Consider the following 24,719-nt stretch of genomic DNA (forward strand, 5'->3'; position numbering starts at 1 on the left):
TTTTCAGGGGACATCCATCCCCTGAACATAAAAGCCCTAATGTGTCTTTTGGAGCAAAAATTAATATAAGACCCAGTCTTATTTTCAGGGAAACACGGTATTTGTGTGGGGTAATAGTGTTTTTTTTTTACCAATCCCTGGAGGAAATAAAAGAGATGCTTTTATATGCTTAGGCTAAAGAAAACCTTTCTCCAAAGCAGGGGTCATAAAACATTTTCTGTAAAGGACCAGAGAGTAAATATTTTAGGCTTTGCAGGCCAAAAAACAATATTGCGGCTATTATTTAGGTACTGTATAATGAGAGAAAAAACAAATTCCCACAAATTTCTTAATGCTGAAATTCAAATAGAATAATAATATTTTACTATCATTATCATAAATAAATTAATAAATTGTAATTAAGTACAACTTTTGGTACTATAGGTATACTAATGAGAAAAATGTATCGCCTTTTTTAGGGTGATACATTTGCTTAATTGGGGTTCAGAGTTAGTGTTTCCTATCACCAAAATTGATTTCAAATGTTTATGAATGCTAATCTATAATGAGATTTTACATATTTCATTTTTGAAAACGTCTTCACACAGATACACGGCCAGATATCAGCCCACAAGCATATGATTTTAATTGAGCATATTAATCACTTGGGAAGCATTTATAGAACTGTATCAGGTTTGTCTTTTAATATTTTCCTTTAGCATATCATTACATTGCAGATTAATTACTTTCAATTGAAGTTTAGGTGGAAGCTCCACAATTGCACTGTTAAATAGATTTTTGAAATATGGAAATTTTCTTTGTACTTCAGTCTTAAAAATGGTTCCCAGAACTTTAGTTTTAGCTAAGAAAATACATCCACTGCAAATTTGTTTGCAAATGGAGATCTCACTTCTTGTTGGAACTTTTGACAGCATGGGAAGTATATAAAGCAGCTTGACATTGCCCATGATTAAAATATTAGTTTTTGTCTATGTCTCAGTGCTATAACTACAGTTTAAGTTTCTTTCGCATGTAAATACTGTTCTGCCCTGTAATTTTAGGTTGAATTTATTAAATATTATAGAATGCGCAGCAAAAGCCAAGTTTCAGAGCCATTCATTGTTCGATAATAGTGGCTGAAAGAGGTCTTACTGTTTTGAAACATTTCAGTCTCAGCCCTAAGCTTTGGAAAAAAAAAATCACCATATAACTTTACTATTGCTAAGCCATCAAACTGCTGTGCGGTAAGGCAAATCGTTATTCAGCTTGTTTTTTTTTTTTGGTGATAGGGAATCTGGATTTATTTATTTGTTTTTTTATTTTATTTTTTTAAAAGATTTTATTGGGGAAGGGGAACAGGACTTTATTGGGGAACAGTGTGTACTTCCAGGACTTTTTCCAAGTCAAGTTCTTGTCCTTTCAATCTTAGTTGTGGAGGGCGCCGTTCAGCTCCAGGTCCAGTTGCCGTTGTTAGTTGCCGTTGTTAGTTGCAGGGGGAGCAGCCCACCATCCCTTGGGGGAGTCGTGGAATTGAACCAGCAACTTTGTGGTTGAGAACCCACTGGCCCATGTGGGAATCGAACTGGCAGCCTTTGGAGTTAGGAGCATGGAGCTCCAACCACCTGAGCCACCGGGCTGGCCCCTTAGCTTTTATTTCTGACGATGGTAAAGTCCATGACAGCAAATGAAGTTCACCATCAATATTGTTGATTCAATAAAACATGATAAATTTAAATGTTTTCTAGAGTATCTGCTAATGAAAAATATAATGAATAACTACCCTTACATCTTCACAAGCTTTATAAATTATCCAACTTGACGTTTTTTCTACTCCATACATATTTTTACCATCATCAATTATAACACAAATTAGCAGGTTCCATTTCACGTTGTACTGAATTAGTATTTTCTCAACTTCTGGGCTGTAGTTGTTCCACACAGACTATTCATAGAAGCTAATTCTTCAATCCCTTTAAACTTGGCATTGACTCCTTGAGTAAACAACTGAGCAGTATTGGGTAACAATTGTCAGGTCATCAAGAGACAGGGGAATCTGCTTGAAATCATTTGCTTTGTGTTTTGTATTCCTGAATGAAGTAGAGAAAAAGGGTGAGTCCTTTCTCTTCCTGCCTCTGCTATGCTCTACAAGTTGCTATCGTTCAGAAGACAGAACCTGCAGAGTTAGGCTCCATCAGATTACCCCACACTAATCCTGGCTTTTGTATCCTCTTAGGGGTTTTACAGGGACAATCTAATGGGCACTGCTTGTATTTATACTGCTTTGACTTGGAAGTCTAGGGTTTGATTTTTCAAATGAAGATGGAACTTTGTTGGTTCCATTAAGCATCTTATAAATAATTTTGATGTTAGGAATTTTAAATTCCTTTTTAATTTTATTCTTGTTTTAAATAGCTATTAATAGAAGCGAGGAAGGTAGGCTTCTTCTAGATCAACTTTTAAAATAGTTTTACCTTTGGAAGGATTCTAGATTATCTTAGATTTGTTAAATATTTCTAAAGATGTTTCTAAAGGCATTGGTGTTAACTTCATGGGCCTGTTGTGTACAAGCCAGTTTTTTTTCTAGTTTTGAATTTAAGCCAGTCGTGAACAAAAACAGAACCTGGTAGGTGAGTGACTGCTAATGCATTTGCTCAAGGCATCAGGTTACCAAAGTGAAAACACTAGGGATAAGAATTCTGTGCATTTCTTTTCAAATCAGGAGTTGTAGAATTTGATGTGCTTGACGCATGTTATTCTCCTGTAGTGTATGCAGATGATGTCATTAAGCTAGACTTTTGCTTTTAGATCTTGGTTTAAAATACTGGAATGATTGGCTAAGTGATAATTAAGTATATTTCATATGGAAAAGGAATAATGTGTTTGTCCTGAAATAAGCTGATCTAATCAGGAAGAACCTTATCCTGAACATGACAAGAAATAAACTTGTAACACCAATTATATACAGTGTAGCAGCCACGACTGGGGGAAGGTGAATATGAGAGGGAGTAAGAGTAGTGTAAATTATAGGAAGTGGGGGAGAAAGGGACTTTGTGATTTAACTTTGTGAGGATATTAGGTTGATATGGCCCTAGATTTTAGGAAGTCATACTTCAAAAAGTAGAGAAGACATGGGTATGAGTCAGTAGGAGTGGTATACCAAAAGGGAAGTCCGTTTAAAGAAAAACAAAAACTGCTCTTAAAGATAGGTAGTTGCTTCTAATAGATATTCAGACTTAATTAAGAAATTAGAAGACAGGAGTTTTGAAAAATATACAGGGCCATTAGTCTATGAACAACTATAGAAAAAATGAAGTAATTTATTTTAAAATCTAATTAGTATTAAAACTATTTTTTAATGAAAAAACACTTTAACCTTTTATGACTTTTATTTCTATTTTCTAGACCTGCCCTGTCCAATATGATAGTCACCAGTCACTTGTGCTGTCATACTGGGCAGCACATATGTAGAACATTTTCAACATCACAGAAATTTCTATTGAGGAATACTGTGAAAATTTGATACATTATTATAAAAGCTAGTAAAAGTAAGTCGGGGTAACGGGGTGCTGTTCTATCCAGAAATTTTACTAAGGAAGAATTAGGTTTTTATAATACTGAAACATTAGTGTGTGCTTTTTTGTTGTTTTGTATTTGTCCGTTATTTTGAAATAATTTCAAATTTACAGATAAGTTGCAGGATAGTACAAAGAGCCTTTTCCCTCCCTGAACCATTTGAGAGTAAGTTGCTCACTTGATGCCCGTCAGCCCTGAATACTTTAGTGTGTATTTCCTACAAACAGGGACATTCTCCTATATGACCACAATACACCCATTAAAGTCAGGAACTCAATAGTGATACAGTAGTACCAGCTAATCCTCAGATCCCATTTAAATTTGACCAGTTGTCCCAATTATATCCTGCATAACAGAAGGATCCAGTTTGGAAGCACACATTGCATGTAGTTGTCCTGTCTTTGACTTGATCATCTTGATAATTTGAAGAGTATAGGCTAATTATGTTGAAGATTATTCCTCAATTTGGGCCTGATATTCCCTCATGGTTAGATTCAGAATATGCATTTTGTCAGGAATACCACGTAAATGGATCTGTATTCTTATTCTGTCTTGTCAGAGGCATACAGTTTCCACGTGTCTCTTTTTTTCGTGATGATACCCTGCATCACTTGATTAAGATGATGTCTTACAGTTCTCTCTATTGCAAATTCACGTATTTTTCCATTTATAGTCAAATATTTTGTGAGAAAGAGGCATTGTGACCATGTAAATATTATTCCTTGTTGAACTTTGACCTATGAGTTTTAGCATCCTTGATATTTCTTGGCTGGATTATTACTACAATGGGTGCCAAATGATTTTTCTAATTTCATTACCTTTCATATTCATCAATTGACATACCATTGTAAGGAAAAACTTTCTTTTCGCTCCATTTATTTATCAACTTATATTAATGTGGACTTAGACGGATTCCTAATTTATTCAGTGAGATTTTATCTATTAATATAATTTGTTATTTGATGCTGAATTTGTCCCAGATTTGGCCAGTGCTTCACGCTGGCGCCTGTATCCTTTTGACATGTACTATCATTCTTTGATCACTTCCCTTCCTTACTTTCTGGTACAAGATATTTCAGTCTCTTCCTGTTTTCCTTCCCCAGCCCTGAAATCAGTCATTTCACCAAGGAGCCCTGGTTTCTTTTATTAGAGAATGTGCTTAGAAACCAGGTCTGGATGCTGGTATGATTGTTCTGCTGGGGCACCACTGCTCCTAGGCCGTCTCAGTGGACAGAGCCAGGGAATGCACACACTTGTACATGTATGTCTATAAACATAGATGTGCATTTACCCACGCATCTGTATCTGTTTTTCTTACTCTTTGACTCTCTCTCTCTCTGTATAAAATGCTGTGAGTGCACACTGGTGCTTCTGATGCCAGCCCAGCACCTCAGAGCTCATTTTATTTTTCTCCCTTTCATATGTATAACTACCTTCTCTGATAAAGAAACTTGGTTTCTGTTATTCTTAATACGTTTACTGAATTGATCAAGCCTTCTGATGTTCCCAGGCTGTCTTTCTTTATGAGACTGTGCATGCCCACCTTGCTTAGTACAACCTAGTAGTGGTTTTCAGACTGAGTTATTCAGGAAGGAAGAAAGTACAGTTGATCGTCATTATTTGCAGATGCCTACTTGCTAACATTTATTTGTAACCCCCAAATCAGTACTCGCTTTCATGGTCATTCATGGACATGTGCAGAGAGGTGACAGTTCTGTGTGGTTCCACACACGCATTCCTGGTTTTCCTGTTTTAGCTCTCATACTGTGAAGCATTCTTCTTGCAGTCTATTTGGTGCCATGATTTTTGCATTTTATTGTGATTTCATTGTTTAAAATGGCCCCCAAGCATAGGGCTAAAGTGCTATCTAGTGTTCCTTAGCACTGGGAGGCTGTGATATATGCCTTATGGAAAAAACAGATGTGTTAAACTTTGTTCAGTTACAAGTTATAGTGCTGTTGGCGATGAGCTCAGTATTAATCAACAATATAGTACATCTAGAAAAAGGAAGAGGAAATCTGCTGATCTGTGCATGAGGTTACTCCAGAAAGTGGTAACAGCTATAGTGCATGGTGAATCTGTGGAAAAAAGGAGAAAGTGGGAAATTGGTGAATTTGGGAGATGACCAGAAAAAGGCATAGTGAACAGTGTTGTTGTCCACTATGAGCATTATAGAATGTTTTTTGTCACAATAGGGTGTTTGATTTTGTTAAGTGCTTTTTCTGCATTGAGAGATGATCATGTGTTTTATTTACCCATTTATTAATATGGTCTGTAATAACATTGATACATAGACTTTTAAAGAGCAATTATCTGTTAGCTTCTCTTTCATCTCACCTTTTGCATTGTATGGAGGGTTTATTATGAATAACTTCAGCAAGATTGTATTGCAGGCATGTCTTTAGGATATCAAACATTAGTGAGATTATCTTTTTAAAAATCCACTTTATTGAGGTGTAATCAGTCTTCTTACAATAAAATGTACCCATTTTCCATACACAGTTGGATGAGTTTTGCCAAGTTTATATACCTGAGTAGTTTTGCCAAGTTTATAGAACCATCACTACAGTCAAGTATATAAAATTTCCTTAACTCCAAGTAATTTCCTTGTGCCCTTCCTACTCATTCCCCTCTAACCCCTTCCTGTGCCCCAGGCAACTGTAGAGCTGCTTTCTGTTACTGTAAACGGCATTTGTCTTTTCTAGTGTGTTTAATAACTAGAATCATATACAATTGACCCTCGAACAACATAGGTTTGAACTTATACATGGATTTTTTTCAATTGACCATGCAGTTCAAACCCACATTGTTCAAGGGTCAACTGTAGTATGTACTCTTTGGTCTGGATTCTTTCACTCAGCAGGATGTTTTTGACATTTATTTATGTTGTCAGGTGTATTAGTAGTTAATGCCTTTTTTTCTTTTTTCTGAGTAGTATTCCATTGTGTGAATATAGTGTACAGTCAGTCATCCCTCAGTATCCACGGGGCATTGGTTCCAGGATTCCCCTTCCTATACCAAAATCCTCAGATGGTCTAGTGCCTTATGTAAAGTGGCATATGAAGTGTGACAGTAAAGTTCGTGAACTTGCCACCGTGCGCTTACATTGGCAGCACTGTACAAACAGTTCGGTGAGGTTTCATAACCTATGTATATCAGTGTCTCACAGTTGTGTTCCTGTCGACATGTGGCGGTGTCTTGCTGAGTGGTGTTCATTATTGTTGCTGCGTGTTTTTGTGTGCCATTGCGAGAATGTCTGAGCTTGAATTAGAGCAACGAACAAACATTAAATTTCTTATTAAACTTGGCAAGAGTGCCAGTGAAATCAGGGACATGTTAGTTCAAGTTTATGGGGATAATGCCATGAAGAAAATGGCAGTGTACAAATGAATTAAACGTTTTTCTTTTTTCTTCTTCTTCTTCTTCTCCTTCTTCTTCTTCTTCTTCCTTTTAATTGGGGGATATTGGGGCAGTGTGTTTTTCCAGGACCCATCAGCTCCATATCAAGTTGTGTTTTTTTAGTCTAGTTGTGGGGGGTGCAGCTCACTGGCCCATGTGGGACTTGAACCAGCAACCTTGGTGTTATGAGCACCGCACTCTAACCAAGAGCCAACCTGCCACCCACTGGCAGCTCAGCTCCAAGCTCATGCCGTTGTTTTCAATCTAGTTGCGGAGGGCGCAGTTCACTGGCGCATGTGGGAATCGAACTGGCAACCTTGTTGTTAAGAGCTCCTGCTCTAACCAACTGAGCCATCCGGCCTCCCTTAAACGTTTTTCTGAAGGGAGAGAATGCATCACTGATGAAGAGAGGTCAAGGCAGCCAGTAACGAGCAGAACTGATGAAAACATTGCCAAAATTCATCGAATTGTGCATCAAAATCTTTGGCTGACTGAGAAGCATAGCAGACCAAGTAGACATCGAGAGAGAAACAGGAAAATCTTTACTGAAAATCTTGGCATGAGAAAAGTGTGTGCAAAAATGGTCCCGAAGGAGCTCACCGATGAACAAAAGCAAAGGGGAGTCAAAGTTTGCCAAGTACTTTTGGAGAGGCAAGACGATGTTTTGGGCTGTGTTATCACCAGTGATGAAACGTGGGTGTACCAATACAACCCTGAAATAAAGCGTCAAAGTGCACAATGGAAGTCAGCCAATTCTCCACCACCAAAAAAGTTCTGTCAGTCCAAATCAAGAGTCAAAACAATGTTGCTAACCTTTTTTGGATATCAGAGGGATTATTTATTATGAATTTGTACCAACTGGACGAACAGTTAGCCAAGTTTATTATTTGGAAGTGGTGAAAAGGCTGCGTGAAAAAGACGAAAATGACCTGAACATTTCACCAACAATTCATGGCTCTTGCGTCACGACAGTGCACCAGTTCACACAACACTGTCTGTGAGGGAGTTTTTAGCCAGTAAACAAAAAACTGTATTGGAACACCCTCCCTATTCGCCTGATCTGGCCCCCAATGACTTCTTTCTTTACCTGAAGACAAAGGAAATATTGAAAGGAAGACATTTTGATGACATTCAGAACATCAAGGGTAATATGACACAGCTCTGATGGCCATTCCAGAAAAAGAGTTCCAAAATTGCTTTGAAGGGTGGACTAGGCACTGGTGTCGGTGCATACTTCCCAAGGGGAGTACTTACTTCATTGGTGACCATAGTGATATTCAGCAATGAGGTGGGTAGCACTTTTCCTAGGATGAGTTCGTGAATTTTGTTTTCCGACCTCGTAGTATTTGCATATAACCTCGTACATACTCGCATATCTGTAAGTCATTTCTAGATAATTTATAATATCTAATACAGAGTAAATAGTTGTTATAGTCTACTGTTTAGGAAATAATGACAAGAAAAAAAGTCTGTACATGGTTCAGTACAGACACAACTATTGTAGGCCTAGCTGTATAGTACGTCAGCAACAATGTAACCCCCCACCCCCAATATTTTTGATCCACAGTTGGTTGAATATGGAAGGCAGAGTAGTTTGTGTTCCATATGTTAATAAGCATTTGGGTTGTTTCTTGTTTGATTCTCTTATGAATTAAAGCTGCTACCGTGTTTCCCCAAAAATAAGACTGGGTCTTATACCGTATTTCCCCAAAAATAGACCGGGTCTCATATTAATTTTAGCTCCAAAAGATGCATTAGGGTTTATTTTCAGGGGATGTCTTAGTGTTTCTTGTACAACAGTCTACATTTATTCAAATACAGTCATGTCATTTTCTTCTGGAACATCATCATAACGTACTAAATGTGTCCGTCTGGCTGACATCTTAACTGGGGCTTATTTTCAGGGTAGGTTTTATTTTCGGGGAAACATGGTAGGAACAAGTGTGTACAAGTCTGTGTGAATATATGTTTTAGTTTCTATTGGGTAAGTCTTAGGAGTGGAATTGCTGGGTTTTGTAGTTTAAGTGTATATTTAACTTTATAAGAAACTGCCAGATTGTTTTCCGTAGTTATATACTTTACATTCTCATTAGCAGTGTGCATGAGTTTCAGTTTCTTCATAGTCTCTCCACTACAGTGGTACCTCAGTTTTCGAACGTCTCCAGTGACGAACATTTCGGTTTATGAACGCCGTAAATTTTATGGATCTATGGTATCATTAGATAGTAAAATTCATGCTAAATTTGCAGTTTTCGGGGTTGATTTTAAAGGTCTGGAACAGATAATCAGTTTTGCATTACTTTCTATGGGTAAACCGCACCTCGGTTTTCAAACATTTCAGAACTCTAACCGTCTTCCGGAACGGATTATGTTCAAAAACCGAGGTACCACTGTATTTGGGGTTGTCAGCCTTTTACTTTTTAGCCATTACATAATGGGTTTCTGGTGGTGTCTCATTGTGGTTTTCATTTACATTTTCCTAATGACTAGTAATGTTGGGCATCTGTTTATGTGCTTATTGGCCATTTATGTATTTGCTTTTTTAAACCTGTTGCCCATTTTTTTGTTGGATTATTATTTGTTAATATTATTTCATGCTTGCGCTGCGGGAGTTCTTTATACAGAGGGTACCAAAAAGTGTATACACATTTTAAGTAAGCAAAAAATACTATTAAAATTGTAATACTCAATATATACCGATAACAAAAGATGAATACAAGTCACTCTTAACTTCTGCAGTTACAAGAGGTGCTCAAAGTGGTTACCATCATCATAATTTTAATACATCTTTTTCCTGTCTTAAAATGTGTATACATTTTTTTGGCACCTTTTGTATTTTGGATACAATTCATTAATCACGTATAATGTATTAACAAATGTTCTTTCCCAACCTTTAGCTTAGTTTTTTGTTTTTTAGTGATGTCTCTCAAAGAGCAGAAAGTTGTAATTTTGGTGAAGTCCAAATTAATCACTTTTTAAAAATAGTTCATACTTTTTGTGTCCAATCTAAGAAGTCTTTGTCTAATCTGTGGTAAACAAAGGGGTCATCAGGGGTCTTAGGACCCCCCTGATGACCCACACTCTTGTGTAACTTTTTTCCTGTGAGTGTGGGCAGGACCTGTGAATATGGTGAAATTTTACTCCCATGATTATGTCACATTCACTCGGAAAAGGGATATTAAAGATGTAATGAAGTTACTAATCAGCTGACTTTGAGTCAGTCAAAAGGGAGATTATTCGGTTAGGCCTGACCTAATCACGTGAACCAGTATTATCTGGGTGGGAAGTCAGAGCCAGCAGAAGTCAAAGGATTTGAAACATGAGGATTAAACAAGAGGGAAACTTTTTCCATTGCTGGCTTTGAAGATGGAGTGGTCCATATGGCAAGTATTGTACATGGCCTCTAGCAGCTGAGAATGGCCCATGGATGAGAAGTGGTAGCAAAGGAACAGAGACCTTAGTCCCACAACTGCAAGAAACTGAATTGTGCCACAACCATGTGAAATTGGAAGAGGATCCTGAGTGCCAGATAAGAACACAGCCTGGCAGACACTTTGAGTTTATCCTTGTGAGACCCTGGGCAGAAAATCCAGCGATCCCGTGCCTGGGCTTCTGATCTTGAACTCTGGTAATTTGTTATGTAGTAATATAAAATTTATACATGGTCTCAAAATTGTGAAGTTTTCTCTTTTGTGTTCTTCTGCTTGTTGCTTTTATAGTTAGGTCTAGGTCTGGTATCTTTTCAAGTTAATGTTTGTGTATTGCATGAAACTAAGGGTCAAAGTTCACTTTTTTTCATATGGGTGTCCAGTTGTTCTAGCATTGTTTATGGAAAAGACAGTTCTGTTCCCATTGAATTGCTTTGGCATTTTTATAGAAAACCAGTTGCTCATATATGTGTGGTTCTATTTCTGGACTCTCCAGGCTATTCTCTTGTTTTATATGTCTGTCCTTATACCCATAGCATACTGTCTTCTTCACTGTCAAGTAGTCTTCCAACTTCTTTATAAAGTTGTTTTGGCTATTCTAAGTTCTTTGCATTTCTATGTAAATTTTATAATCAGCTTTATATCTTTTAGTTCTGCAGTTATTTTCCTAGATCAGGGAATTTTTTTTTCCTGTGCAGCATTTTGGATAAATTTTTCTGATATATTTTCTAGTTTTTTCTCTTTTCAGCTATGTCTTCTCCAGTGGTTAACCCACCTATAGAATTTTAGATTTCAGTGACTGTGTTTTACTCTGGAAGTTCCATTTGGTTGTTTTGTTTCTTTCCTCCTTTTTTAAAAAGTGTTTTATGTCTTAAGGTTTGATGTTTATATCTTGAATCATTGTTAAACACACTTATTTTATAGTCTTTATGAAACTGTTCTGTATTCTAAATCTTATGCATTTTGTGTTGAAAGTTTCCACAGTGGTTTTACTTTTGTTTCTGCTAGAGATACCTAGGGGCATCACTGGCATGGGCTAGTTTTGTTAATTCCCTGGTGGTGGTGGTGGTGGTGGTGGTGTCGGTGGTGACCTGGATCATACAATAGAGTAAATTTAGACCTCAAATTCATATGAAGCATATTTCTATGGTTTCAAATTCTCAAGGGGAGCCTTTCCTTCCTCTTACCCACAGCTACAACTGAGGCAGACAAGCTTTCTGGTCTTCTTATTTATGTGGTGGATTTTTTTCCTTGTCTGTTTTCACTGAGAACATAGACCTCGGAGGGCCACAACTTTGCAAGAGGTCTTGGATCCAACACCCCACCTTTCTCAAGGACCTTTTCTACTTTTTTCCTGCTTTCTGTCTCCTTTTCTCCACTTCTCTTGGTCACTGAAGTGTCATAACAAATGCTTCTGGGGCCAGTACAGTGGTCAGCACATACGTCCAGCTCTGGTTTTTGGTTCACTCTTTGTTTCATGCCACTGGCAGTTATCTCTACTTTCTTGAGAACTTAGCTAAGCTTCTCAAAGGATGTTAACATTTATCCAACATTTCTAGATTTTAGTAGCTGAAGAGTTTTGGTAGTTTTTCTAGATTGCTGTATTGCAAGATAAAAAGGTGCGTGCTTTAAAGATTGAGTTTAATGTACAGAAATATTGGGTGTCAGCCAAGGTATAAAATCACTTTTTACATACTCATTTATTAATTTCTATTTTTAAAAGGCAGCTCCTCTTTAAAAAAGAGACCAGGAGCCTGATTTTCCTGTCTGTTTCCTGAGGAAGCAAAAAGGCAGAAACTTGGTGAATAGCAAGACCAGTGATTGCTATAGTAAGAATGGGACTTCCTGGCAATGGCTCTATTAACAGTAGGAAATGGAACCATGACAGTGTCTCTTTAATTTGCCACAAAGTTTTGTTTCCCGTCTTTGGTGTAGGAGTTTCTGCTATATTAAGGAATTACTCCTGCAGTTTATTTTATTCATTCAGTCATACAGTGATTACAGTCACTGGCTCTGTACATTGCACTATGCTTAAAATTGTCAGACAATTTACAAAACTCATGATAAACTTCAAACAAGGCTTTGAAGCTTTCTATTTAGCTCCTTCTAAAGGGAAGCCATTTTCCTCATGTGGCTATTGATGTACATTGGTTATAGGTCCTATTCAACCAGGGGCTGAGGGCATAGATTTTGGGATAAGATATACCTGGGTTTGAGTCTCAGTCTAGCCACCTACCAGTGGCTTGGCTGTGGACAAGTTATTTTACTTCTCTGTGCCACAGTTTCTTCATCTGCAACCTGAAGCATCTATTTGCTGTGCTTGTTTTGCAGGTAATTTTAAATAATGTACATTATATAGTTTGACACAGTGCCTGGCACATAAGCACATAATAAGTGGGTAGTATTATCCTGATCCTTGTTGAGCTGCTGCTTTTTTTTTTTTTTAAACTTTAAGTTTTTTATTGGGGAATATTGGGGAACAGTGTGTTTCTCCAGGGCCCATCAGCTCCAAGTCGTTGTCCTTCAGTCTAGTTGTGGAGGGCGCAGCTCAGCTCTAAGTCCAGTTGCCGTTTTCAATCTTTAGTTGCAGGGAGAGCAGCCCACCATCTCTGGAAGCTCAGCGGCAGCTCGTTGTCTTTAATCTAGTTGTGGAGGGCGCAGCTCACTGGCCCATGTGGGAATCGAACCGGCAACCCTGTTGTTCAGAGCTCGCGCTCTAACCAACTGAGCCATCTGGCTGCCCCGAGCTGCTGCTTTTTGATGTGTCTGGGTATCTCTATTACGCTAGTGCAAAAGTAATTGCAGTTTTTGCAATTATATTTAACCTGTTAAACCGCAATTACTTTTGCACCAACCTAATAATTGGTAATCAGCCGCTTTGTTTGCATCTTCCAAGATTTGACCAAGTTGATTGTTTCAAAGATCCAAGCAATATTCATTGGCCTTGAAAAGCAGAAAAAGAACCCAGAAAACATAAATGAAGCAGTTATTAAAGCATTGAATAGTAATGATCATTATTATTTATACTTAATAAGGAATATGCTCCATGTTTGCCTGATCCTCTATTTAATACATTTTAAAATTTACTGTTTTTCATTTAAACCTTACTATCAGGTTCAAGAATAAGCTAAACTAAAAAGAAACTGATGTCTTAGAATAAAGAAAGAGTCGAATGAGTAGGGTATACCATTAATTAGCACGGTGGTGGAATTTTCTCTGTACTAGTTAATTTTGAACTAGGTGCAAGACTTAAAGGAAGAAAGAGCCCTTTTATACATTGCTTACAGTGTGAGTTCTAGGGACGCTGCTATTCTCTATGGATGTTATTATCACATAGGTCTTACCCTCAAGTATCTTACTGTTAGTTGAGGGAGGCCATAAACAGTTGCGATAGTTTGTGCGACAAATACTTTGCTAGAGATAATGATCGACTCTGGTGGCAAAGAGAGAGGAAGGAATTGGGACAATTAGGATTTTGGGCTTGGGCAAGGAGGTAGACCAGAGTTGGCAAATTGTGACCTGATGACAGTTTTTGCACAGCCCACAAACTAACAATTGTTTTCACATCTTTAAATGGTTGGAAAAAATCAAAAGAAGTATATTTTATGACATGGAAATTATATAAAATTCAAATTTCAGTGTTCACAAAGTTTTATTGATTACAGCTGTGCTCAAACTTGTTGTCTGTGGCTGCTTTTGTGCATTAGTACCTTGGCATATGCTTTTTTGAGGAACTCCAGCAGTTTGGTTATGATTCACCCCTCAGTGAATTTGGGCACATTGTTTACAAAATGTACCAATTTTTCCTGCCATAAGAAGATTTGTTTAGGAACAAAATCTAATATAAAGTTTTCCTTTAATGGTTTTTTTTTTATTTTTTTATTTTTTATGTTTCAATAATAGATGATAGTTAAAGACTACTTGGATAGTACAGAGATTCCACCATTGTTAACGTTTGGGTTTATTTATTGGGAGTCTTTTTTTTCCCCCAGTGGTTTTTGTTTCTCTATCAGTGTAAATACATTTAATACATGTGCCAGTTGGGCTCTCCAGGAAGCCGACTGAAGTGGAGTAGGAGGGAAAAGGGCTTATTCGTGCAAATGTAAAAGGGGCTATAGACCTGGAAAGCTCAGAGGGCCATATGGCGGGCCTGACAAACTCAGTGACCAAAAAACCACACAGGATGGTTGGATCATAAATTCCTAACTGGGCAGGTCTTGGTGGGTAGTCACGTCCCAGGTCTATAGCTTCCTCAGCAAAGGTCAGTCTTTTCCTTAGGCGAGCTCTGTCCATTGTCCTTACACATCTAGGATAACATACCTTTGAAATGTCAGAGTAATTTTCTTTTCCAGACTCCTCGAGGCACGACCCAGTACCAGAGCACAAGACCACGAAACTCCTCATTGTTATCTGATTGCCCACATACCACCTATTTACTATGAATGTTAAATGTTAACTATCCTGTACCCACCAATGTGAAAGAAGTATGTATCCCTCCATTTTACTCTTTATTCAATCCTAGAGATTTCCCTGCTTTGCTTTCACCCGCCTCTTTAATCTACCACCAGTGGGTTTCATGTAACCTTCCTTACGTTTTCTCCTTTGATTCCATATGTATAAAAAGAACTGCCAAACTGCTAGTCTCCAGAGCATTTTCTCAGTTCGATGAGATCTTGCTTCCAGGCATGTCTTCAGATTTGGTTCAAATAAACTGTCATAAAATTTTTCTATTCCTTTGGACTTTCTTTTGTCGACATAGGGGAGTAATGCCTGTGAGGAAAAAAGAACAGTAGGATTGGGTATGGGAAGCCACCAGACTGCACTGCACACCTGACAAAGTCTTTGCCAGCCCATATTACCCAATCGAGAACCAGCACCTCACCAGATGGAAATGCTAGGGCCGTGGACAACTACATTGCCCATTCATTGGGCAGTCAATGAATGTCTTTGTATGAAGTTCTTTACTATATTTAGGATTGTTTTCTTTGACTAGATTCCCAGAAGTAAAACAGATTGAAGTATGTGAACATTCTGAAGACCCTTTTTGTTGAAAGGGGTTGTCTTTTACAGTGTGTCACTGCAACGTGTGAGCAACCTGTGGTATCACGTCCTTAACAGCTTGGAGTCTTGTTTTCCTAATCTTGGCTAATTTGTAGCTGGGAAATGGTGTCACTTCTCCGTTTCTGATCTACAGTTTCTTATGGTGCTTAGTGAGTTGTGAGTTAACAGATGTGGTTCTTAATCCTCGGTCCTCAGATCCAGAGGGGTGGGGAAGATAACGATAAGAATGAGGGCTTTAGAATCAGATTGACCAGATTTCCGATCCTGGCTCTGCTGTTTATCACTTTGTGACCCTAGACAGGTCTCCATTGCATCAGGTTATTCATTTGAATAATGAGGATACCCTGTTTCCCCGAAAATAAGACCTAGCCGGACCATCAGCTCTAATGTGTCTTTTGGCACAAAAATTAATATAAGACCTGGTATTATATTTATATTATATTATATATTATATTATATTATACCTTGTCTTATATATAGTAAAATAAGACCGGGTCTTATATTAATTTTTGCTCTAGAAGACGCATTAGAGCTGATGGTCCGGCTAGGTCTTATTTTCGGGGAAACATGGTAATGATAGCATCTGCTTTATTTTGAGGGTTAAATGAGGTAGAACACATAAAACAGTAATGTCTGGCCCATTGCGTATGCTTAAAAGTTAGGTATTATTTCAATATAAATTTGATTACTTTAGTACCTTAAGAATTAGAATGTGAGAGAACATTTAATTCAGACTTTACTCTTTTTCCAAGAGAAAAAAAAACTGAGGCTTAAAGAGGTTAATAGATTTGGCTTGGGTCACTTAGCTAATGAGTTACAGAGCTTGAATCTGATGGTAAGTCTTTGACCAGTGCAGGGTTTTTCAACCTTAGCATTTGAGGATAATTCTTTGTTTTGTGAGGACTGTCCTGTGATTTGTAAGACAATTAAAACTAGCTTCAGACATTGCCAAATGTCCCCTGGGGGCCCCTAATGGTACATAAACAACCTTGCAGTGGAATAGTCTAAGTTTGGTGATAAGGGAGGAGTGTTCCATCTTGTCTCCATGGAAAGACGTAATTTCTTGTTGAATCCCATTCTCGTGAGCTTTTCAGTGATCTAAACTATTTTAAGATGGCGCTTTGTCCTGTGGCTTCTGGAATGTTCAACACGGTTCTATGAAACATTTTGTTAGAGTGTACTCCTTTCCCTGGGAACAGTCCATGCATTTAAATAGGGCTATTTTATCTTTCTAAAGGTTTTTTCTTTTTAGTTGCAGGTGACACAACTTAAAAAAGGTATTTATGGAATTCCAATGAATGGCGATGGATGATGCAGTTCAAATAACTAAGGTAAGAGAAAACCAGAGCTATGAAGAGGCTTTGTTACCCAAGTTAGTATCCTCACAAAATAAAGCTAAAATCAGATTTTCTCCCATTCCATTTTATTTCCTATAAAAGTAACTTATTTTTTGTGATTAAAAACATACAATTGTCCTTTAGGATGGTGACTCTCATCCTGGTCATGAATCCAAAACATGAATACAGTATATCTTCTCATTTATTTAGGTCTAGTTTAATTACTATTTCATCAGTGTTTTCAGCATATAGTTCCTAACATGTTTTGTTAGATTTATACCTATGTATTTCCTTTTATGGGGGAGTGACTATAAGTGGTATGCTTTTAAGTTTGTTTTCCAGTTAGTCTTTACTAGCATATAGAAATATTATTGATTTTTCTGTGTTGACCTGATATCCGGTGACATTGCTAAACTTACTAGTTCCAGAAGTTTTTCTGTAGATTCTTTGGGATTTTCTTTGTACCGTGTTTCCCCAAAAATAAGACCTAGCCGGACCATCAGCTCTAATGCGCCTTCTGGAGCAAAAATTAATATAAGACCGGGTCTTATTTTAATGTAATATAAGACCCAGTCTAATATAATATAATATAAATATAATATAATATAACATAATATAATACCAGGTCTTATATTAATTTTTGCTCCAAAAGATGCATTAGAGCTGATGGTCCAGCTAGGTCTTATTTTCAGGGAAACACAGTAAGTTGTCATGTCCACTACAGTTTTAGTTCTTACTTTCCAATTTAGGGAAATTGTAATTTCCTTTTCTTGCTGTATTGCACTAGCTAGGACTTGTGGTATGTGTTGAATAGGAGTGGTGAGAGCAGACATCTTGGTCTTGTTAATGATTTCATGGGCAAAAGTAATCAGAATTTAGGCTTCTTTTTTTTTGTTTTTGTTTTTTGTTTTTAAGATGCCTTTTATTACACAGAGGAAGATTCCTTCTATTCCTACTTGGTTGAGAGTTTTTCTCATGAATGGGTGTTGGGTTGTGTCAAATGCTTTTTCTCAATCAATTGATAGGATCATTTGGGCTTTTTCAGTCAGTGATTCACATTGATTTTTTTAACAAATTGAACCAGCCTTGCATTCCTGGAATAAACCTCAGTTGGTCATGGTGTATTGTTTTTATATATTGCTGCATTTTGGTTTGGTGATATCCTGTTGAGGATTTTTGTTTCTATCTTCATGAGGGAAATTGGTTTGTAGTTTTCTTTTTGATTACTGTCTGGTTTTGTTATTAGGATAATGCTGGTATAAAAATAAGAGTTGGGAAGTGTTCCCTCCTCTTATATTTTTGAAAGAGATTGTGGAGAATTGGTGTTATTTCTTTCTTTGAATGTTTAGTGGGATTTGCCAGTGAAGCCATCTGGGCCTGCAGATTTATTTTTCAGAACTTAAACATTTCTTTAATAGTTGTGGGAATTTGGGTATTTTGTGATTTTTATCTAAATTGTTGAATTTCTGTATGTGGAGTTGTTCATGATATTCCCTAATCCTTTTAATGTCTGTGCTATCTATAGTGATAAAGCCTTCTTTTTTAAAGTTGTGAAGGTTTGTTGTAGGAATCAGGATGTGGTCTGTCTTGGAGAATGTTCCAGGAGCTTGGGGAAAAAAAGTCTAATCTGCTATTGTTGGATACGGTATCCTTCAAACATTGATTAGATTTGTTTATTGATGGTATTGTTCATCTGTATCCTTACTGACTTTCCATCTGGTGGTTTCGTCAGTTACTGAGAGAGGGTGTTGAACTCCCAAACTACAATTTTATTTGTCTATCTCTTCTTTCAATTCTGGTAGTTTTTGTTTCATGTATTTGGAAGCTCGGTTCTTTGGTGCATATACATATAGAATTTTTACGTCTTCCTGGTGAATGGGCCCTTTTATCAGGCCCTTTGTCCCTGATAATATTCCTCACTCTGAAGACTACTTTATCTGATATTAATATAGCTACTTCAACTTTGTGTCGATTATTTTCATGGTATCTTTTCTAAATTTTGAATATTAACCTCTATCAGATGTATCATTGGCGAATATCTTCTCGTATTCAGTAGGTTGTCTTTTTGTTTTGTTGATGATTTCTTTGCTGTGCAAAAACTTTTTAGTTTGATGTAGTCCTGTTTATTTTTTCTTTCGTTTTCTTTGCATGCGGAGATACATCCAAAAAAAGAAAAATTACAGCAATGTCAGAATTTACTGCCTATGTTTTCTTCTAGGAGTTTTGTGGTTTCAGGTTTTACATTTAGTCTTTATTCTTGTATATCATGTAAGAAAGTGATCTGGTTTCAGTTTTTTGTACGTATCTGTCCCATTTTCCCAGCATCATTTATGGAAGAGACTGTCTTTACCTCATTGTATATTGCCTCCTTTGTCATAGATTAATTGACCATATAGGTGTGGGTTTTTATTTCTGGGCTCTCTATTCTGTTCCATTGATCTGTGTGTTAAGTTTTTATGCCAGTACTATGCTGTTTTGATTACTATAGCCCTGTAGTATAGTTTGATATCAAGTAGTGTGATACCTCCAACTTTGTTCTTTTTTTCAAGATTTCAAGATTGCTGTGGCAATTCAGGGTCTTTTGTGGTTTCATATAAATTTTTGGATTATTTTTTCTAGTTCTGTGAAAAATGCAATTGGTGTTTTGATTGGGATTGCCTTGAATCTGTATATTGCTTTGGACAGTATGGATATTTTAATGATGTTAATTCTTTCTATCCATTAGCATGGTATATGCTCTCATTTATTTGTATTCAGTTTCTTTCTTCTGTGTCTTAATTTTCCAAATACAGGTCTTTCACCTCCTTGGTTAAATTTATTCCTAAGTATTTTATTTTTTAAATGCAGTTTTAAAAATTGCATTGTAAATGGGATTGTTTTCTTAATTTCTCTTTCTGATAGTTTGTTATTGATATATAAAAAATGCAATTGATTTCTGAATATTAATTTTGTATCCTGCTACTTTACTGAATTCATTTATCAGTTTTAATAGTTTTTTGGTGGACTCTGTAGGGTTCTCTATAGGAACATGTCATCTACAAATAATGACAGTTTAACTTCTTCATTTCCAATTTGGATGCCTTTTATTTATTTTTTTTCCTTGCTGATTGCTGTGGCTAGGACTTCTAATACTATGTAGAATAAAAGTGGTGAAAGTAACATTCCTGTCTTGTTCCTGAGCTTAAGGAAAATGCTTTTAGCTTTTCACAGTTGAGTATGATGTTAGCTGTGGGATTATCATATAAGGCCTTTATTATGTTGAGGTGTGTTCCCTCTATTCCCACTTTGCTGAGAGTTTCTTTTGTTTTGTTTTGTTTTTGCTGAGAGTTTTTATCGTAAATGGATGCTAGATTTTGTCAGATACTTTTTCTGCATCTATTGATATGATCATATGATTTTTATTCTTTTTGTTTATGTAGTGTATCACATTAATTGATTTGCGGATATTGAACCAACCTTACAGCCCAGGAATAAATCCCACTTGATCATGGTGCATGACCTTTTTAATGTATTGCTGAATTTGATTTGCTAGTATTTTGTTGAGGATTTTTAGTCTTTTTCCTTTTTAAACCAATTCTGCTCATCTTTGTCTTTTAGTTGGTTCATTTAAACCATTTATATTTAATGTAATTATTGATATTTTATGTTTATTTTTGCTATCTTATTGGTTTTTTGGTTGTTTCTTTTTTCTCATTTTTGTTCTTATGTTTTCCCTTGTTTTCCTATGGGTTGCTTGAACATTTTCTTAGTATTCCATTTTGGTTTATAGTGTTTTGAGCATATCTCTTTGTATAATTTTTATGTGATTCTCTAGAGATTACAATATATGTACATAACTTATCACAGTCTACAATACCAACTTTTTACCACTTTAATTGGAAAGTAGAAACCCTACCACCTTTTAGGTTCTTTTACCTTCCCCCTTTATAATGCAATTGTTTAAATATACCTCTATATACATTGAGAATTGCAAGGCAATGCTATAATTTTTACTTTCAACCATCAAACATAATTTTTAAAACTCAGGGAGAAGGACTGTTTAATTAGTGTATGTGTGCGTATGTATGCATACACATGTATAAAATATGTACGTATGTACATGTGTGTTCTGTATTCCTTTCCACTGTTCTGTATTCTTGATGTTAGAGGTTTCCTTCTGTTATCATTTACTTCCTTTCTGAAGAAGTTCTTTTAGCCATTCTTTTGGAGCTGGCCTACTAGTGACACATTCTTAGTTTCCTTCATCTGCCGTTGTTTTTATTTCACCTTTGTTCCCAAAGGATATGTTTACTCTGTATGGAATTTTGGCTTGATATTTCTTTCAGCATTTAAAAAATATTGTACACTTCATTGTAGCTTCTACGGTTCCTGATGAAAAATATCCTTTGAATTGTTGTTCTGTAAGTAACGTGTCATTTCTCTGTAGCAGTTTTCAGGATTTTGTCTTTAGTTTTCTAAAGAACTTTGTCTTTTTTTAGCAGTTTGAAAGTTTGTATCTTTAACAAAGTTTGGGAAATTTTCAGCCATTGTTTATTCAAATATTTTTTCTTCTCTGCACTTTTTCTTCTCTCATTCTTGGGATTCTGGTAGAACAAATGTTAGATCTTTATTATTGTCCCATAGGACTCTGAGGCTCTGTTTATTTCTTTTTAATCCCTCTGTTGTACAGATTGGACATTTTTCTGTTGATCTGTTTCTAAGTTCATTGATTGTTTCCCCATATCATTTCCATTTTGCTCTTGAGCCCGTTCTAGTGGGTTTTTTCAGTATCAGCTATTGTATTTTTCAATTCTAAAATTGCCATTTGATACTCTATAAGAATATTCTATTTGCTGAGTGTTTAAAATTTCTTGTTTGATAACTTTGATAATAGCGTCTTTAAAATCCTTTTTTCCACCCCTTTTTCCACCTTTCCCCCCCACTCTGGTTCAAGCTGTTGTTTCTCAGTCTAGTTGTGTAGGACACAGCTCCCTGACCCATGCTGGTATTATGAGCCTTGCTCTTCCCCCTGGCTGAGGTCGGCAGTTCATGGCAGCTCTCGCCGGCTGCCGGCCACTCTTGCTGGCTGCTGGCCACTCACGCTGGTCACCGGCCGCTCCTGGCAGCACACGGTAGCCCACGCCAGCCTCCGGCTGCTCACCACAGCCCAGCTCCAGGGAGAGCCATTGTTCACAATCTTAGCTGTAGAGGCTCAGCTCACTGGCCCATGTGGGAATTGAACTGGCGATCTCGGCGTTAGGAGCACGGTGTTCCAACTGCCTGAGCCACCGGGCCGGCCCCAAAATCCTTTTCAAATAATGCCAACATCTCTATCATCTTTGTGTTGGTATCTGTTGATTGCCTTTTCTTCATTTAAGTTGAGATTTTCATGGTTCCTTGTATGACAAGTAATTTTGGGTTACATCCTAGACGTTTTGAGTATTCTGTTTCCTATTTAAAAGTTTATGTTGAACAGGCAGTCCACCTGTTTAGGTTTAGAACACGCACTCTGGCTCACTTTTGTTTGCTATAGTTCAAAAGTCAGATTAATTTTCAAAGTCTTGCTGGCTGTTCTGGTTTGCCCTACTTGTATGCTACCAAGAGGCCAACCTGAAACCTGCGTGTTGTTCCAGACCAGTGTTCAGTTCTGAAACCGTGTTGCTGTGTTGTTTCTGGTCACTTTACACATTGGTCACTCAGGGTTTTATACATGTATTTAGAGGATTCGTTTCTCTAGCTGCCTCCTCATGGTAACCCTCCCACAGCTCTCTAGTTGAGCTGGGGATGGAACTCTACCTTGTTATTCCAAAGTAGAGATGGAAGATGGGGCTCCACCCACAATCTCTCCAGCTGCAATGAGGAGGGGGAAAGGTGCTGTCTTGTTAATGCAGGGCAGGGTTAGAAACAGAACTCTGCCCACAGTTCCTGTGCCATAGTGCCTGGTGAAGAGAGGGTGGGGTGCCACATTTTTTGTTGTTGTCTTTTCTGGAGCAGGACAGGTATGGTCAAAATATTTCTGTCTTGCTGAGCTGTGCTTCTCCTGGTCCTTTGTCTAGCGAAAGCATGCTTTTCTTGGCTCCTTTTTACCTGTGATCATTGGTGTTTTTGAGTTGTTGTGGGCCTCTCCAGAGCTCAAGCCCTACAGGACATATCTAAAGGCAAACCAAACAGAAAAATAGGAAACTTCCTGCGGCGTCAGTCTTCGTGTCCTAAGGTTCTTAACCAGTGTCTCTTTTGCTGTTTTTCAGAATATTTTTTCAGTTGCTTCATGAATTTTGTCTGGGTTTTTTGTTGTTGTTGTAATTAATGGGAGGGAGCGAGTGGAATATACTTATTCCATCTTGTCCTGAACTGGAAGTCCCCATTTCAGTTTTAATTTATGAACTTAAGTGAACTAACGTTTTTTTTACTTATATAATTTTTTTCCTAAACACACAGTCTTTCATCTGCAAATAAGTTTTTTGGAGGGAGGGTTCCCTAATAATTATATCTCATTTTCTTTTTTCATCCCATTAGCTAGCACTTCTAGAACAGGGGTTGGCAAACTATGGCCTGCCTCTCATATCCAGCCCTCCTACCCTTTTTTGTATGACATTTGAACTCAAAATGGGTTTTACATTTTTAAATGGCTGGAGAAAACTCAAAAGAATAATAATATAGTTATATTAAATATGAATAATATTAAATTCAAATTTCAGCGGAGTTAAATAGTTACAACAGAGACCATATGCTGGCCCTGTTCTAGAATATTAGTAAATCATAGTAGTGATGGCCAACATGCTTTTCTTGTCCTGCTTTAGTGAACTGATTTCAGTGTTTGGCTTTTTAGTATGTTGTTGGCCATTCTCATTATAAAAGATATGTTTACAGAAATGGGAGGAGATTTTGTAGCCATCTCTGCAAAAATCTACCAGTTTTTTCCTCTTCTAACTGCTTAAAAAAAATTTTTTTTTTTTAATTCTTTGGCTTTCTGAAGTATTATTGGGATACATCTAGACACAGATTTTCTTTTTATTTATCTGCTTGGGGTTCTTAGGACTTCTTGAATCTGGCCTGATGTCTTTTGTCAATTTTGGAGAATTTTCAGAAGCCATTGTCTCTTCAAATATTTCTCCTGTCTTATTTCTCTCTTTCCTTTTATCTAGGACTCAAATTACATGTAGGTTAGATCATCTCACTGTATTCTCCAGCCTCTCTTCTGTATATACCTTTTACCCTCTCTTCTGTATATTTTATCCTCTTGCCTCCCTGTGCTTTTTTTTCTAGATACTTCCTTTAGACTTGTCTTCCATTTCCTTAATTCTCTCTCCAGTTGTGTTTCATCCATTCTTAGATCCATTTATTAAGGTCTTTATTTCAACGATTGTATTTTCTCAGTTTTAGAATTTCTATTTGGTCTTTTTTCTTTTTTTAGTTCTGCCCTTACACTATATGTATGTAACTGATTCTTGGCTGAAATTCTTAATGCTTATCTATTCTCATGTTACTGCCTCATGGACCAGACATTGTATTTTTTAAATTGTTTGTAGAAATAATTTGAAACCTAGGATGATGTCTTTTTCTAGAGAGGATTTACATTTGTTTCTGGCCTTGCCTAGGGGTATTGAATCATTTTAATCCAGTTTCAGGAACTGAGAAACTTTTAGGCAGGACTTTAGTCCCTACAGGGGTAGGTTGATCAGTCTACTTACTACTTGGGATACCTGTTATGTTTGGGGCACTTTGCTAGGTGATAGGTAGATCCTGTGAGCAGAGCAGACATGGGCTTTGATCTACATTGGGCACACAGAGTCTTGATTATAATTGACAGGTAAATATGTATATATAATTAAGTTCTGTGAGAGCAATGAATATGCTGCTACAATAGTAAATATTTGGACCGGGGAGGGGCTGAGAATGGTCCTACCATAACTAACTGGGGCAGGTTTCATTTAAGCTGAGACCTGGCTGATGTGAGAACTGG

At 37.0% G+C, this 24,719-nt stretch overlaps 1 protein-coding gene across 3 annotated transcripts in view; it reads left to right on the forward strand.

Annotated features, from left to right (window-relative positions):
* The window catches only part of PTPRA (protein tyrosine phosphatase receptor type A), a 124,375-nt gene that overhangs the window by 24,398 nt on the left and 75,258 nt on the right, over positions 1-24,719 (forward strand). For all 3 annotated transcript variants that reach the window (XM_019733785.3, XM_019733783.3, XM_074317758.2), the window contains exon 2: positions 16,693-16,771. In XM_019733785.3, the coding sequence (XP_019589344.2) occupies positions 16,739-16,771 (33 nt within the window). In that variant the 5' untranslated portion in view covers positions 16,693-16,738. The remainder of the gene's footprint in view (positions 1-16,692; positions 16,772-24,719) is intronic.

This window comes from Rhinolophus sinicus, chromosome 13 (assembly GCF_057876585.1).
Source record: "Rhinolophus sinicus isolate RSI-liver-muscle chromosome 13, RSI-T2T, whole genome shotgun sequence".
Lineage (NCBI taxonomy): Eukaryota > Metazoa > Chordata > Mammalia > Chiroptera > Rhinolophidae > Rhinolophus > Rhinolophus sinicus.